Source organism: Elephantulus edwardii, unplaced genomic scaffold (assembly GCF_000299155.1).
Source record: "Elephantulus edwardii isolate Elephantulus edwardi_28Jun2011 unplaced genomic scaffold, EleEdw1.0 scaffold00052, whole genome shotgun sequence".
Classification (NCBI taxonomy): domain Eukaryota; kingdom Metazoa; phylum Chordata; class Mammalia; order Macroscelidea; family Macroscelididae; genus Elephantulus; species Elephantulus edwardii.
The window spans coordinates 3,436,254-3,448,982 of record NW_006399802.1 but is presented as its reverse complement, the minus strand read 5'-3'; the positions used below and the strand labels follow the sequence as shown (position 1 = coordinate 3,448,982).

The window sequence follows — 12,729 nt, the reverse complement described above, 5'->3', positions numbered from 1 at the left end:
GTGCTGTGCACAGAGGTTGTCAGAGCCAGCATCAACTCGACAGCACCTAACAAAAATCCAATCAAGAACGGAAACTCTGTTTATTTGGTCAATGCAGCCTCATGAGTAAAGAGTTGGCAATCCAAAGGCAGGCAGTTCAAATTCACCTGCTGCTCTATGGGAGAGCAAAGAGAAACATCCTCCTGTGTGACTTACAGCTTCTGAAAACCTGCTGGAAGGTCAGCTTCGAGTCGGTTCTAGTTCAATGGCAATGAGTCTGAGTTTTTCGAGTCAGTATTTAAAAGTAGACAGCTGAAGTTCAACATCTTTTGCAAAATTAGACCACTGCCCAGCACTCTCACTATGGCAATGGTCATGCCAATTTATAACAACTGTCTTTTGGATAAAACCAGCAAGCTTTTCTGTTTGCCACAGTCCTCACCACTCTACTGTCTCTGGAACATAGGTCAGGAATCAGTTACCATTTATTGTAGGCTCTGCTATCATTCATTTCTCTTTCTGGAAAGTTATGTGGCAAGTGACACATTTTTTTAAAGAAAAGTTTTTATTTTATACTGGTTTACTTACAAAGTTCATATACATTATCTTTTACACCAGGTCTTTCCCATTTTCTTCACCCACCCCTCCCTCTACCCATCAGACTGTGTGACCCTATGATTACCCCATCCTCTCTCCTCCGCTCCCCCATTCCCCTCCTTGGATTTTCATACACATTTTACTAACTATCTTTCTATTTCTACAACAATGGTCTTATACAGTATCTGTCCTTATGGGACTGAGTGAATTCACTTAGCATAATGCTCTCCAGTCCCTCTCAACTTAGGTAGGGATTTTCAAAATCATTGTTTCTGCATGCTACATAGTATTCCATCATGTGAATGCACCATAATTTCTCAACCCATTCCATTGTGGCTGGACTTTTGAACTGTTTCCATGTTCTTGTGATGGTGAATAATGCTGTTATTAACACTGGTGTACAATTCTCCATTTATGCCTCAGTTCTAATTTTCTTGGGGTATATTCCAAGCAGTGAAATGACTGGGTCATGTGGAATTTCTAGCTTCAGTTTTCTGAGGAAACTGTTTCCAGAGTGGTTGTACCATTTTACAGTCCCACCAACAGCGCATAAGAGTTCCTATCTCTCCCACATCCTCTCCAACATTTATTATTTACTGTCCTGTTAAACTTTACCACTGCTACTGGGGTGAGATGGATTTACATCTGTCTTATTGCCAGAAGTGACACATTTCTTATATCCCTATATCGACAGCACATAACAACAACAACTATCTCTTTCAAGAGCAGAAGAGTAGAAGATAAATCAAAACAGCCAGATACTTTCTAAAAACTGGTCCACATTCCTTTCTTTATTTATGTTACTTTGTTTGCTGATTCTCAACAGGAAGTATCAAGGTTAACAGAAGATGAGGAAGAGACTGAGTATGTGAAGGCAGGTCTTGAACTTCATCTGTGGTGATTTCTTTGTGTGCTTTGAATCAAATAAGCAACACTTTAGCATCTGTTAAATATGGAAGATGGTAGCGTAGGGCTATCCTGCTCTCTCCATGGTACACTGTGTAACATCCTGGGCTGCTAACCAAACCAGGTAGTCTGAATCCATCAGCTGATCTAGGGGAGAAAGATTTACAGCCTTGGACACCTGATAGAGAGTCACCATGAGTCAGAAGTGACTTCACCGCAGTGGATTTGACTTTGGTTTTTCTATGTGTTCATAGGCACATTTGCTCCTTGGAGGACAGATGATAAAGCTCTGTCTCATTGTTTGGCCATGTTGCTAGGAGAGACTCATGCTTGGAAAGACAAAGGGTCATCAAAAGAGAGCAAGACTCCCTACAAAATAAATTGATTCAGTAACTGCAGCAAATGGCTCCAGTGTGTCAGAGATTATGATAATGGCACAAGGCAAGACTGGCTTCGTAGACCTGTTAGTCACAGAGCCACTTAAGAGTTACACTTGACAGCACCCAACAGCAAAAACATATGTTCATAATAACTCCTAAAACAAAAAAAAAATCAAATTGGAAATCAATTGATGTTCCTTGTACTGGTTTGGTCCTATGCTGCCTCTTTAAAAAAACACACAAACAAAACAACAACAAAAAACCATCACACACCCATGCTTATTGCTGCTTTGTTCACAATACCAAAGAGTTGGAAACAGCCCAAACGCCTATAAACAAAGGCATGGATAGAGAAGCTCTGGTATATTTACAATGGAATATTATGCAGCAGTGAAAAACAAAGAACTCATGAAATAGTATACAAAATGGGTGACCCTGGAGGACATTATGCTGAGTGAAATATCTCAGTTACAAAAAAGACAAATACTATATAATGCCACTCTTATAGAACAGGACTGATATACGGGTTGGGGAAAAACTAAAAAAAAGAGGGGATAAATAATGCACACAGCATTGAAACACAGAGGGAGATAACTGTATAAAAGGAACATATGACTAGGTATTATTGGCAGGACAAGAGTCCAGAATAAGAGTTGTATAGTAAAGTGGTCCGGGGGTGGGGGGTGGGGGAGACTATATAACAATGAAAGAACTTTTTTTCCAAAGAAAAAAGTGAACTGGAGGGGAGAGGGGACAGGGAGGAAAATGTGTGACAACAAATGAATGGGGAAATAAAAAAGAGTTAATGTGCAACAGTGAACAAAAGAAAATCTAACTTTTCTGTAAACTTCCGTTAAAATAAAAATTAAAATTAAAAAAATTATTGAAACAAAACAAAACAAAAAACACATGTCAGGAACGCATCTCAAAATGAAGGGTGAGGTGCCAAAAGCTCAAAGGCTCAGGTGCAAAGAAAATGGGTCTTGAAACATGAGAGGGCAACTTTGAAGAGCAGGGGTTCTAGGTCTAAGAAGTCACCCTACAAAGAGAATCAGTGAGGAGGGCGGGGTGGGGAAGGTCAGCATCCTGGGCAGCTGAAGGGCAGCCTGAAGAACGGAGACAGGGGAGGGCAGGGGTCAGCTGGAGAAGACAGAAGGTGGGGTGGGGTTTGCGAACACCTGGCCTGACTCACCCCGTTAGGTTCATCCTGGGTTCTGTGCACGGGCCGGCAGTGTTTCTAAGGATGTGTGCCTATTTTTAGAGGAGAGATTTATTTCTTTCCATTTCAACTGTTTACTTCTGTCCTGGGCTTGTGAATCTGCTGGTTTGTGTTACAAGGGAGAACTGTGGCCATGGCCTGAACTTGGTGGCTTCCTGGATGGCCAAGAGGGCTTTCCAACTTACAGGACACATTCGGGGCAACAAGTGGGGGGTGTGGTTTCTGGCAGGAAGCCACGGGGTACAAGTCCCTTGTTCTGGCCATGGCTCTGCTGCTCATTTGCTGTCTAATCTGTTTCCTCTCGTGGTTCTGGGTTTTTCCTGTTTTGATTTTTCATTACTAATACGGTAATATCATAAGGAAGGCATTAGGATCTGATAAGATACACAAAGGTATTAAGGAAACAACACGTCTGTAAGGCCCAAAACCAGTTGCTATTGAGTCAGTTATGACTTACAACCCCCCACTGAGTGTGTGTTCCACAAAGCTTTGGGGGAGTAGATCACCCCAAGCATCTTCTGAGGAACCTCTAGGTGGACACAAACTTCCAACTTTTCCCAGAGGCTCAAGTTCCCTAACTTGACCAGGTATGCATATGGAAAGGTGGGCAGAGGCTTAAGGGAAAGGGTTTCCAAGTGTCCTGCTGACTTGAGTCCTACAATTCTTCTCCACCATTTCCTCCTACAGTTCATGGTCTCTTGTTCCCAGATCTCTGGACACACTGTGGGCTCAGGAAGGCAGGGCTGGCCTGGGTTTCGTTTCATCAGTTCTCCACTCCCTCATCTGTGTTGCTGTTGCTGCTAGCTACCATCAAGCCAATTCTGATTGCATGTGTGTGGACTCAAAATTATCTGTGGCATTTTCAAGGGTGTGACCTTTTAGAAGTAGATTGCCAAGCCTGTCTTCTGAGGTTGAGTTCGAACTATCAACCTTTCAGCTGGTAGGTGAGTGCTCAAATGGTTGTGTCACGTACGAATTCCTCCCTTATCAACTGTCGTTGTTGAGACATGTCATTGGCTCTCTCTGAGTCATAGTGACAGCAGGCACAACAGAGTGAGACACTGCCCAGTTCTGCACCATCCTCATAACTGTCACTTTGTTTATGTCCATTGCTACAGCCCCTGTGTCACTCTGTCACACTGAGGGTCTTCTCACTGACCAAGCACGATGTCCCTCTCCAGAGACTAGCCTCATCCTTCTGTTAACACGTCTATTGAATAGTAGGAATGTCACACTATGAGGACCAGTTTCAGAGGACTTTGGGGAGATTTTATGTGATGATACATGTAAAGTGCTTTACGCACAGGAGGACAGCAATAAAGAATAATAATGACCCTTATTTGTAATTATTTCAGACGTTCCATGTTTGCAAAGTGCAGTTTCTATGGTTATAATGTGTCACAGATTCCAAACTGCTGACTTCAAAATTAACTCTTCAGGCCCAATTTCTTTATAAGGTTGGGATTATCTCTCTCATCTTCTCTCCTACAGATATTTTGATCCTTTGACTCAGGCAATTTTAAAAATATACTGCCTTTTCCCCAAAGTCTCATTAACAACCAATAGTTACTGTTAAGTTCCTTGGGATCATGGTTTTTCCTTTTCTTTTAAGATATATATTGATGGTGAAAATCAAAAGACTTCAAAGGAAACTGAAGTGAGCAAAACAATTTGCTGGTAACACAACACTTCATCCTATGCTTTCAGTTCCCTTCCAGGTTGAGAGCCACACGCGCTCACAGGAGCTGTAGTTACGATGTAGTTAACCGTCCAGTTTGGAATCCCAGCACCAAGTATGTCTCATCCTGAGGGAGGTTCTGTCACCTCCCTCAACCTCAGTTTCCCCATCTTTAAAACAGGACGAGTCACCCATCAAGAAGATTAAATGGGATCAGCCTCAGGGACTGGCAAAAGAGCAAACAATTGTGTGTTGGATGAAGGGGGGCTGCCAGAATGCTCCTCAGCAGTGGGGACAGTGAGACGTCCCCTCATACACTTTGAACATGTGATCACGAGGGGCTCATTCCTGGAGAAAGACAGCATGCTGAGTAGAGAGTCTGAAAAACAGGAGGAAACTACAAGATGGACTGACACAGTGTCTGCAACAGTAGGTTTAAGGCTGTGAGGATGGAGCTCAGTTCCTCACGGGGTCACTGTGAGTCAGAGTTGACTTGATGGCACTTAACAACAGCATCCACGGAGGCCCGCCGTACGGCCAGCAACTCAGTCATCCGAGAGCGTGGACACTGTTCCCTGCACCAGTGTCCATGTGACCCGTCATTTTCAGCCCCCTCCATGCCCTGCTCATTTCCCCCACTGCCCAGCACACAGGCAATCTGAACCCAGCCGCTGGCTCCGCTTCAGAGCCGCATCCACTTAACTCCAGAGAGACTGAGAAAGGGCAGAGCCTCTTGGGGAATCAGTCAACAGCGGATACTTTTAGCACATGAAGCATTCCTCTCCCTTGGGAATCCAAGTGCAGCAGTCTCATGATAAGCCCGAGTTTTTCCAGACCAAGAGAGTTAGCGATAGAAAGTTTTGGGCACTGCTCCCCCCCCCTTTTTTTTTTTAGTGTGTCGTTAAGAAGCCTCTGCCGCAAACAGCGCTGCTTTCCAACTCCTCGTACTCTACTCTATCACATGACATGGCGGCTTAGCAATTGCATAACTGAATACGTGACTCCAAGAAGTGAACACAGGTAATCAGATTCCCAGAACTGCTCATCAAATCACAGATGGGTAGGGCTGGAGGAGGCCTGAGGGGATCAGCTAAACGGACTGCATCCATTTGACAGACAGAAAAACTGAGACCTAAAGGGCATATGTCTAAGTTCGGAGCAGAAGCAGGACTCCAATATAGGCTCCTGTCCCTCAGGCTCTTCCCAAGAAGACGCAAAGCATCACCTTCCTGAACTAGGAAGTGAGAGAACATCTGTGGCCCTATCTTCCCAAAGACTCAGGTGAAGACTTCAGTGGTGGAGCTGACAACATGAATGCAAAAACCACATCAAGACTCTGTGGTAGAAACCACAACAAGCTCCTTCAGTTGCCAGTTCCCTCGTCTGCAAAATGGGAGTAACAACAGCAGTGTTTGCATCTTAAATTATGATGATGATTAAATGAGTGCCTCCCTATAGTAAGGGCCATATAAGTACTTGCTAAGCAAAAATAAACAGAGAAGGAGAACAGGGTATAATGGAGAGCAGTGGCCAAGGTGCCAGCGGATCTGGGTCCTGGTCTGGTCTCACTGTGTGGACATGGGAGCTGGGGTGTGCTCCCTGCCCTCTCTGGGCTCTGTTCCCTCGCTGTAAGTGGGGGGCTAGACACCTGCTGGCCTCTGCATCTCCTCCCAGCCTGGAGGCCTCTCCCAGTCTGCATACCTTCAGCCTCTCCCTATGCTGTGATTTCAGAACATGGGCCAAAAGAGAGTGAAACTCGAGCTGGAATGTTTGTGCTCTCAGAAGGAAAGGAGGCCTCTTAGACCTTTATAGAAATCACACACTGCCTTGCAAAGCAGGTAATAGAGACGACCTCAGAGAAGAAGCTAACCGTGTGGCTGGCACAAAACCCCCCCACTGATCTTTCTTATCGTCTATCTGCTCAGTTTTCTCTTTTCTTCCTCTTGAACTGAGAAAGTCTTTAAAAGTGTCTGTTTGGAAACCACAATGGTATGAGAACCACAGGTCTCAGACTTCCTATGCGAACTTTCAAATCCAAGGACCTCTGGTGGTTAAAGAGCCGCACTCGGTAAAGTTCAAATCCATCAGCTGCCCCCTGGGAGAAAGATGTGGCAGCTGGCTTCCGTAAGGACTGAAAACCCTACAGTGGGGACGTTCTTGTCTGTCTGATGCTGGTTGTTGTCATGTGCCATTGAGTTGAAGCTGATTCCCAGGGTTGTCAGAGGCTGTAACACAGGAAGAGACTGTTCACCTTTCTCCCTCAGAGCAGCTGGTGGATTCAAACCACCTGCCTTGGGGTTAGCAGTGCAACTCCTTACTTGTTAGGGCCCTACTGAATAACACTGGCTTGGGGTTTTTTTGTTGTTGTTGTTTTTATTCTTGAATCCATATCCACAGTTATTTTCAGGCTTGACTGGGAGGTGTGCATACTCAGGAGCCTGTCTGAAACCAGAGTCTCTGTACTCTAATCGTGGGACAGACAAGTGAGTGAGGCTCAGGCTCTACAGCCTCCTAGAGGCAGAGCTACCCTCCCCCTTCCTGCTGGACACTTGTGTGTGGAGGGAACGGGATGGGGCTGGAAAGAGGAGAGCTGCCTGTCCACAGGTGCTCAGAGGCCCTGGGGATTTACTGTGGGCAAGATGCCCTGGTACTTGGATGAGAGGGCTCAGGAGGAGAATATGTGTGCGAACCCTTTGCCAACTCAGAAGTGAACCAGGCCTTGGGCGAGGCAGTCCTCAGAGCGTGCACACAGCATGTAGTCCTGAGAGGACTTCATTGGCCTCCTCCCTCCTCACTTGTTTCGGACCCTCATTTTTGTCCTATTTGCAGCCACAACCTAATTTTGTTTCAGTTTCATCTTGGTGGCAACACAATGAGAGGCAACAGGGCTGTGAGACTTGTGAGTGGTCCTAATTCTCCCTTCTGGGAAAAAGGTCTCACAGTATGGCTAAAAGGGTTGTGGAGAGGCGTAGGCTCCTTCCTTATCATCAAGAAAAGCGCCCCCTAGCACCTCCTGCACCAGTCCCTTCCACTTTTCACACCTTTCCCCCAGCACCCCTTCAGTCCCCGGATCATCTTCCTCAACCACAAAGCTCGGAGCCACTAAGACCGTTTGCCTCTCCTGGGTTCTCAGGGCCCAAGAAGAAAAGTCAGACTCTTCAGTTTGCCATGCAAACTCTGCCACCTACCCTCAGTAACACAGCCTCAACCCCCTTCTCAGTTCCCTCAAACCCTCCACAGAAATGACACAGAGATGTTCCATCTCCAGTTACCTTTCACAACTGAGCCTTTGCAGGTAGCATTCAATCAGCCTAGAATTCTTCAGTTTATTTCTTAACTTATCACCTGCTCTGCAAAGCTTCCCACCAGTGAAAAAGAATCCTTTCTGGGAGCCCTCTGTGTGCTCCCATTTAGGACATGGTTTATTATGCCTCTGTCCTCACCTGACTGAGCCCCGAGGGGCAGAATCCTTGCCAAGCTCACCTGTGGGTACCCAGCACAGGGCTTGGTGCCTGGCAGGTAACAGTGTCCCATTTATCCAACTGAACAGAAGTAGTTACATTCCATCCCCCTTTCATTCTCGCTTTTTAAAGCCGTTCTTGTAATTCTATGCGACAGTGGATAGAATTAGAACAGAATAATTTTACAGTGACAAAGCAAAAAGCCTGATTGTTCGTCGCTGATAGCACTTATTTTACTGAGACTCAGTTTAATGAGGAAAGATGGTGTAGGGATGCTAGAAGGAGACCCAAGCCTTGAGCCACTAATACTGTCTTCTCACAAACCACCTCAGCTCAACTTCCTACAGACTACGTTGTTGTCGTTATGTACTGTGGAGTTAGAACTGACTCAGAGCTGACCTCCAGTGGACCTTCAGAGGCTGTAAATCGCATGGGAGGAGACTGCCCAACTTTCTCCCATGGTGCTGCTGGTGGACTTAAAACACACGTCTTTTGAGTTGGCCGCCCAACTCCAGACCACTAGGCCTCTCTACAAGGCCTATATTGAGTTGCTGTTGTTGTTGTGTACCATCAGAACCGACCCATAGCTGACCCTCCAGTGGGGTTTCAGAGATAGCGAATCACACAGGAGGAGACTGTCCATCCGTCATCTCCTGCAGAGCAGCTGGTGGATTCAAACTGCATGTCTTGGGGATTGCAGTGCAGTTTCTCACCATTGGGACACCAGAGCTCCCTATGGACTACATTAGCAGAGATTATTTGAAGGTTAATGAAAAAGAGACTAAAGTGTTGTTTTCTTTATGGACTACTGCTGAATTCAAGTTTAGCAACAGAGGTTCTAAAACAAAGAAAGTAAAACATCATTTTTATTTAGAAATATATCAAATGTAAAACTCATTTAATTACTATTCACTAAGTATTGCTCAGTGCTGGGCACAGACATGGGTCCCTGGGATCATGATACAGGACAAAAGTCTCTCTCTATGAGGCCATCAACCAATTCTTCCCTTGCCCTGCTCAGGGCTCCCATGTGGCCAGCTGGTCAAACTACCTACAGGACAAGCCCCTGGAGGCTGTGCATCCTGACTGCAGAGGTGAAAACCGAGCACTAAAGAAAACTTCCTAAATGTGCCAACTCTGAAATGCTATGATAAAACATCAAATGAGTGAAAGGGGTTCTTTTAATTTCTCATCCAGTGCATTCCGTAACACATTAAAAACAAAGCAAAACAAAAAACCCTCAGGATGGACACAGTGCTTAAGCCAATGTCTTTGCCACAGAAGACAGAAGAGAAAAGACAGGGATGTGTCATCTGTCCTTCGCCAGGAGGCCACTTCTGTGCCTGTGTCTGTAATCGTGCGTTCCTGTACCTGTAACTGTGTGTCCCCCTTGCCTGTTTCTGTTTGCAATGCATGCCTACTCACATCAGGGTCCAGCTCATCCAGCTCATTTTCCAAGGTTCTGAGCTCTTCCTCTGTCAGGGCTCCGAGGATTTCATCTTCATCCAGGTCTCGGTATTTCTCTAGTTCCCGTCTGTACGACATTGTAGGAGAACTTGTCCTTGTCTCACAGCTTCTATAAGGATCTGTGACCTATCAGAAAGAGGGAAAAACTTAGAAAGAACCTTCCTGGGCAATCTTATGTTCTGACTTTCAAACGGATGTTTATAATTCGTGTGGTGGCCTGAGCACATTTTATAAACTGCCAGCAAAATAATTATGGAGAACACTGTACTAATTTCAGCTAATTATCTGATAAATCTGTACAAGATAAAAGTCTTTAGGGCATGTGATTTAATGAACTGAAATCAACAAGCTCTATTGATTACAAGTAAATATATGATTACAGAGGGCTCAAAAAGGTCTGAAAACAATTTGATTCTTCAAGCCTTTTTAAAAAAATTTATTATTATTTTTTGTGTGTGTACTGTCAAATCAGATCTGCCTAGTACAAGAGATTTCCGCTCCTTCTCCAACAGAGCATCTGGTGGATTTGAACCGTGTAGCTCTATGATTGCAGTGCAGCTTCTTGCCACTAGGCCACCAGAGCTCCCTTCAGGCAGTTTTGAGTGTCTTTCTGTACAACTCCCCATCAACAATGAGATGGAATCATGAATGGTAGAAACGCTGCCAAAGGTGATCTTAAAGAGAGAGGCATCAATAGTTAAGTAAGCACCTATTACATGCAGGTCTAACAATATCTCATATAGTCCTCATGAAAAGTAGCTGATAATAATACCTTTTTAAAATGTTCATTGTTGTATATATCAACTCATTGCTGTTGTGTTGTAAACGACTCCAAGTTGACCCTCCAGTGGAGTTCTAAGGCTCTATGTACACTTCAAGGGAGAAGACTGCCCATCTTTATCCTGAGGAGACCCTGGTGGACTTGAACCTCCAGAGAGGCACTGCCTTTGGGTCAGCAGTGCAGCTCCCTCCAGACTACGCCACTGGAACTCTCTGCAGTAAGTATGTTGTTGTTAGGGCCCACAGAGTCGGAACCAACTCATAACTGACCCTACAGTGGGTTTGCAGAGACAGTAAATCACACAGGAGGAAACTGCCTATTTTTCTCTCACAAAACCGCTGGTGAATTCACACTGCATGCACAGTTCTTTACCACCTGGCTACCAGAACATCCTATAATACTAAATATTTACCAGTATAATAGTTAACGTTTACTGCCACATGACAGGGTATGTTAAGCACATCACAGGAGTTTCTCAGTTTATCCATAAAGCAGGTCTTTATAGTTACCCTCATTTTACAGATGAAAAAATTGAGAGGAAATAAGTGACTGACCGACAATCACACTAATCGGAGGTGGCTGTTGTTATGTACCATCAAGCTGGAACTGATCCACAGCTGACCTTCCAGAGGGTCTTCAGTGGCAGTAAATCTTACAAAAGGAGACGGTCCATCTTTCTCCTGCAGAGCAGCTGGTGGATTCAAACTGTGTGCCTTTGGGTCGGCAGTGCAACTCCTTACCCCTAATCCACCAACCACAAATTGAACCCAGATGTGCTGGCTTTCAGGACCCACATTGCTTTTTCCATTACATTACCACATCTTTTTCAATGGACTTTCTTTTTTTTTAAAGTTTTCTACTAGTTTATTTACAAAATTTGAATACATTGTTTTCAAGAACAAATTTTTTCCACTTTCCCCCATGATTAGTTCCCCCCCTGCACCCTGCACATCCTCATCCCTCTGCTTCAACCCTCTCCCACCCTTCTTGGATCCTTATACTCTGTCTACAGTAATGGTTTTATACTTTATCCTCGTGGGACTGAGTTAGTTCACTCAGCATAGTTAGTTCTCTCCAGTTTCTCTTAAGCTAGATAATAATTTACAAAATCATTGTTCCTGTGTGCTGCATAGTATTCCATTATGTGAATGTTCCATAATTTCTCAATCCATTCATTTGTGGTTCAACATTTGGGCTGTTTCCATGTTCTTGTGATGGTGAATAATGCTGCTATGAACACTGGTGTTCAAATTTCAGTTTGTGTCTCAGTTCTCATTTTCTCAGCGTATATTCAATTGTTATGCATCAGAGAGTTGGACAATGACCAAGGAGGATAGAAGGAGAATTGATGCCTTTGAGATTTGGTGCTGGAGAAGAGTATTGAGAGTACCATGGACTGCCAGGAAAACAGATTCATCCTGGAAAGGATTAAACTGGGTGGCTCCTTGGAGGCAAGGATTCTGAAGCTTTGTCTAACATACTTTGGACATGTTGTAAGAAGGGACAGGTCCTTGGAGAGGGACATCATGCTTGGTAGGGTGGAGGGACAGCGCAGGAGAGGAAGACCCTCTATGAGGTGAACTGATTCAATGACTGGGGTAATCGGGATGGGAGTGTCAGAGACAGTTCGACTGGCACAGGACAGAGCAGAGTTTAGGGCTGTTGTACATAGGGTCGCTATGAGTCACAAGTGACTCAACGGCACATAACAACAACATATTCAATGGAATTTCTTAATGCCATGCAGATAGGGAAATGCTTAGTCTGGATTTCATTTCCAAGGAAGCTGGCCCTGAGGGAAGAAACAATGTATGCAGGGAGACTCAACGGGACCAGTTTCTAGGAACTCCATATCCTAGGCTGTACTCTTTTAGTAGGGAAGTTTACTGCTCATTTGCATTTAATACATGAACATAAATCTAATACCTGAGAAGGAACACACTGTCTTTTCTACTTCCCTTAACCATAACATTTTTCACAACTGTGAACTCACAATACGCCCTGCAGGTTGGATTTTCTCATTGTAAATCATCTGAGGTCTGCTTTGTAACCCGGCTTTTATTCTAACTGACGATGGTGAGCATCTCCATCCTCTCACTACAGTACAGCCAGTTTGATCCTGTATATCCCATTCCTCAAGACCCATGTGTAGTCATTGCTTGTGTTGTTGGTAAAAGGTATTCACAATGAATAACTAATTGGTCTGGAAAAATTGTCTAATTTCTATTACCCAAGTCATATTTTCCTACTATTGATCCTTC

The 12,729-nt window shown here is 44.5% G+C and overlaps 1 protein-coding gene across 1 annotated transcript in view; it reads right to left on the bottom strand.

The window, feature by feature from the left end:
- The window catches only part of TMOD1 (tropomodulin 1), a 59,405-nt gene extending 49,622 nt beyond the window's left edge, over positions 1–9,783 (bottom strand). Inside the window, exon 1 of the mRNA XM_006886868.1 lies at positions 9,646–9,783. Within this exon, the coding sequence (XP_006886930.1) occupies positions 9,646–9,765 (120 nt within the window). The 5' untranslated portion in view covers positions 9,766–9,783. The remainder of the gene's footprint in view (positions 1–9,645) is intronic.
- Positions 9,784–12,729: the final 2,946 nt, after the last annotated feature.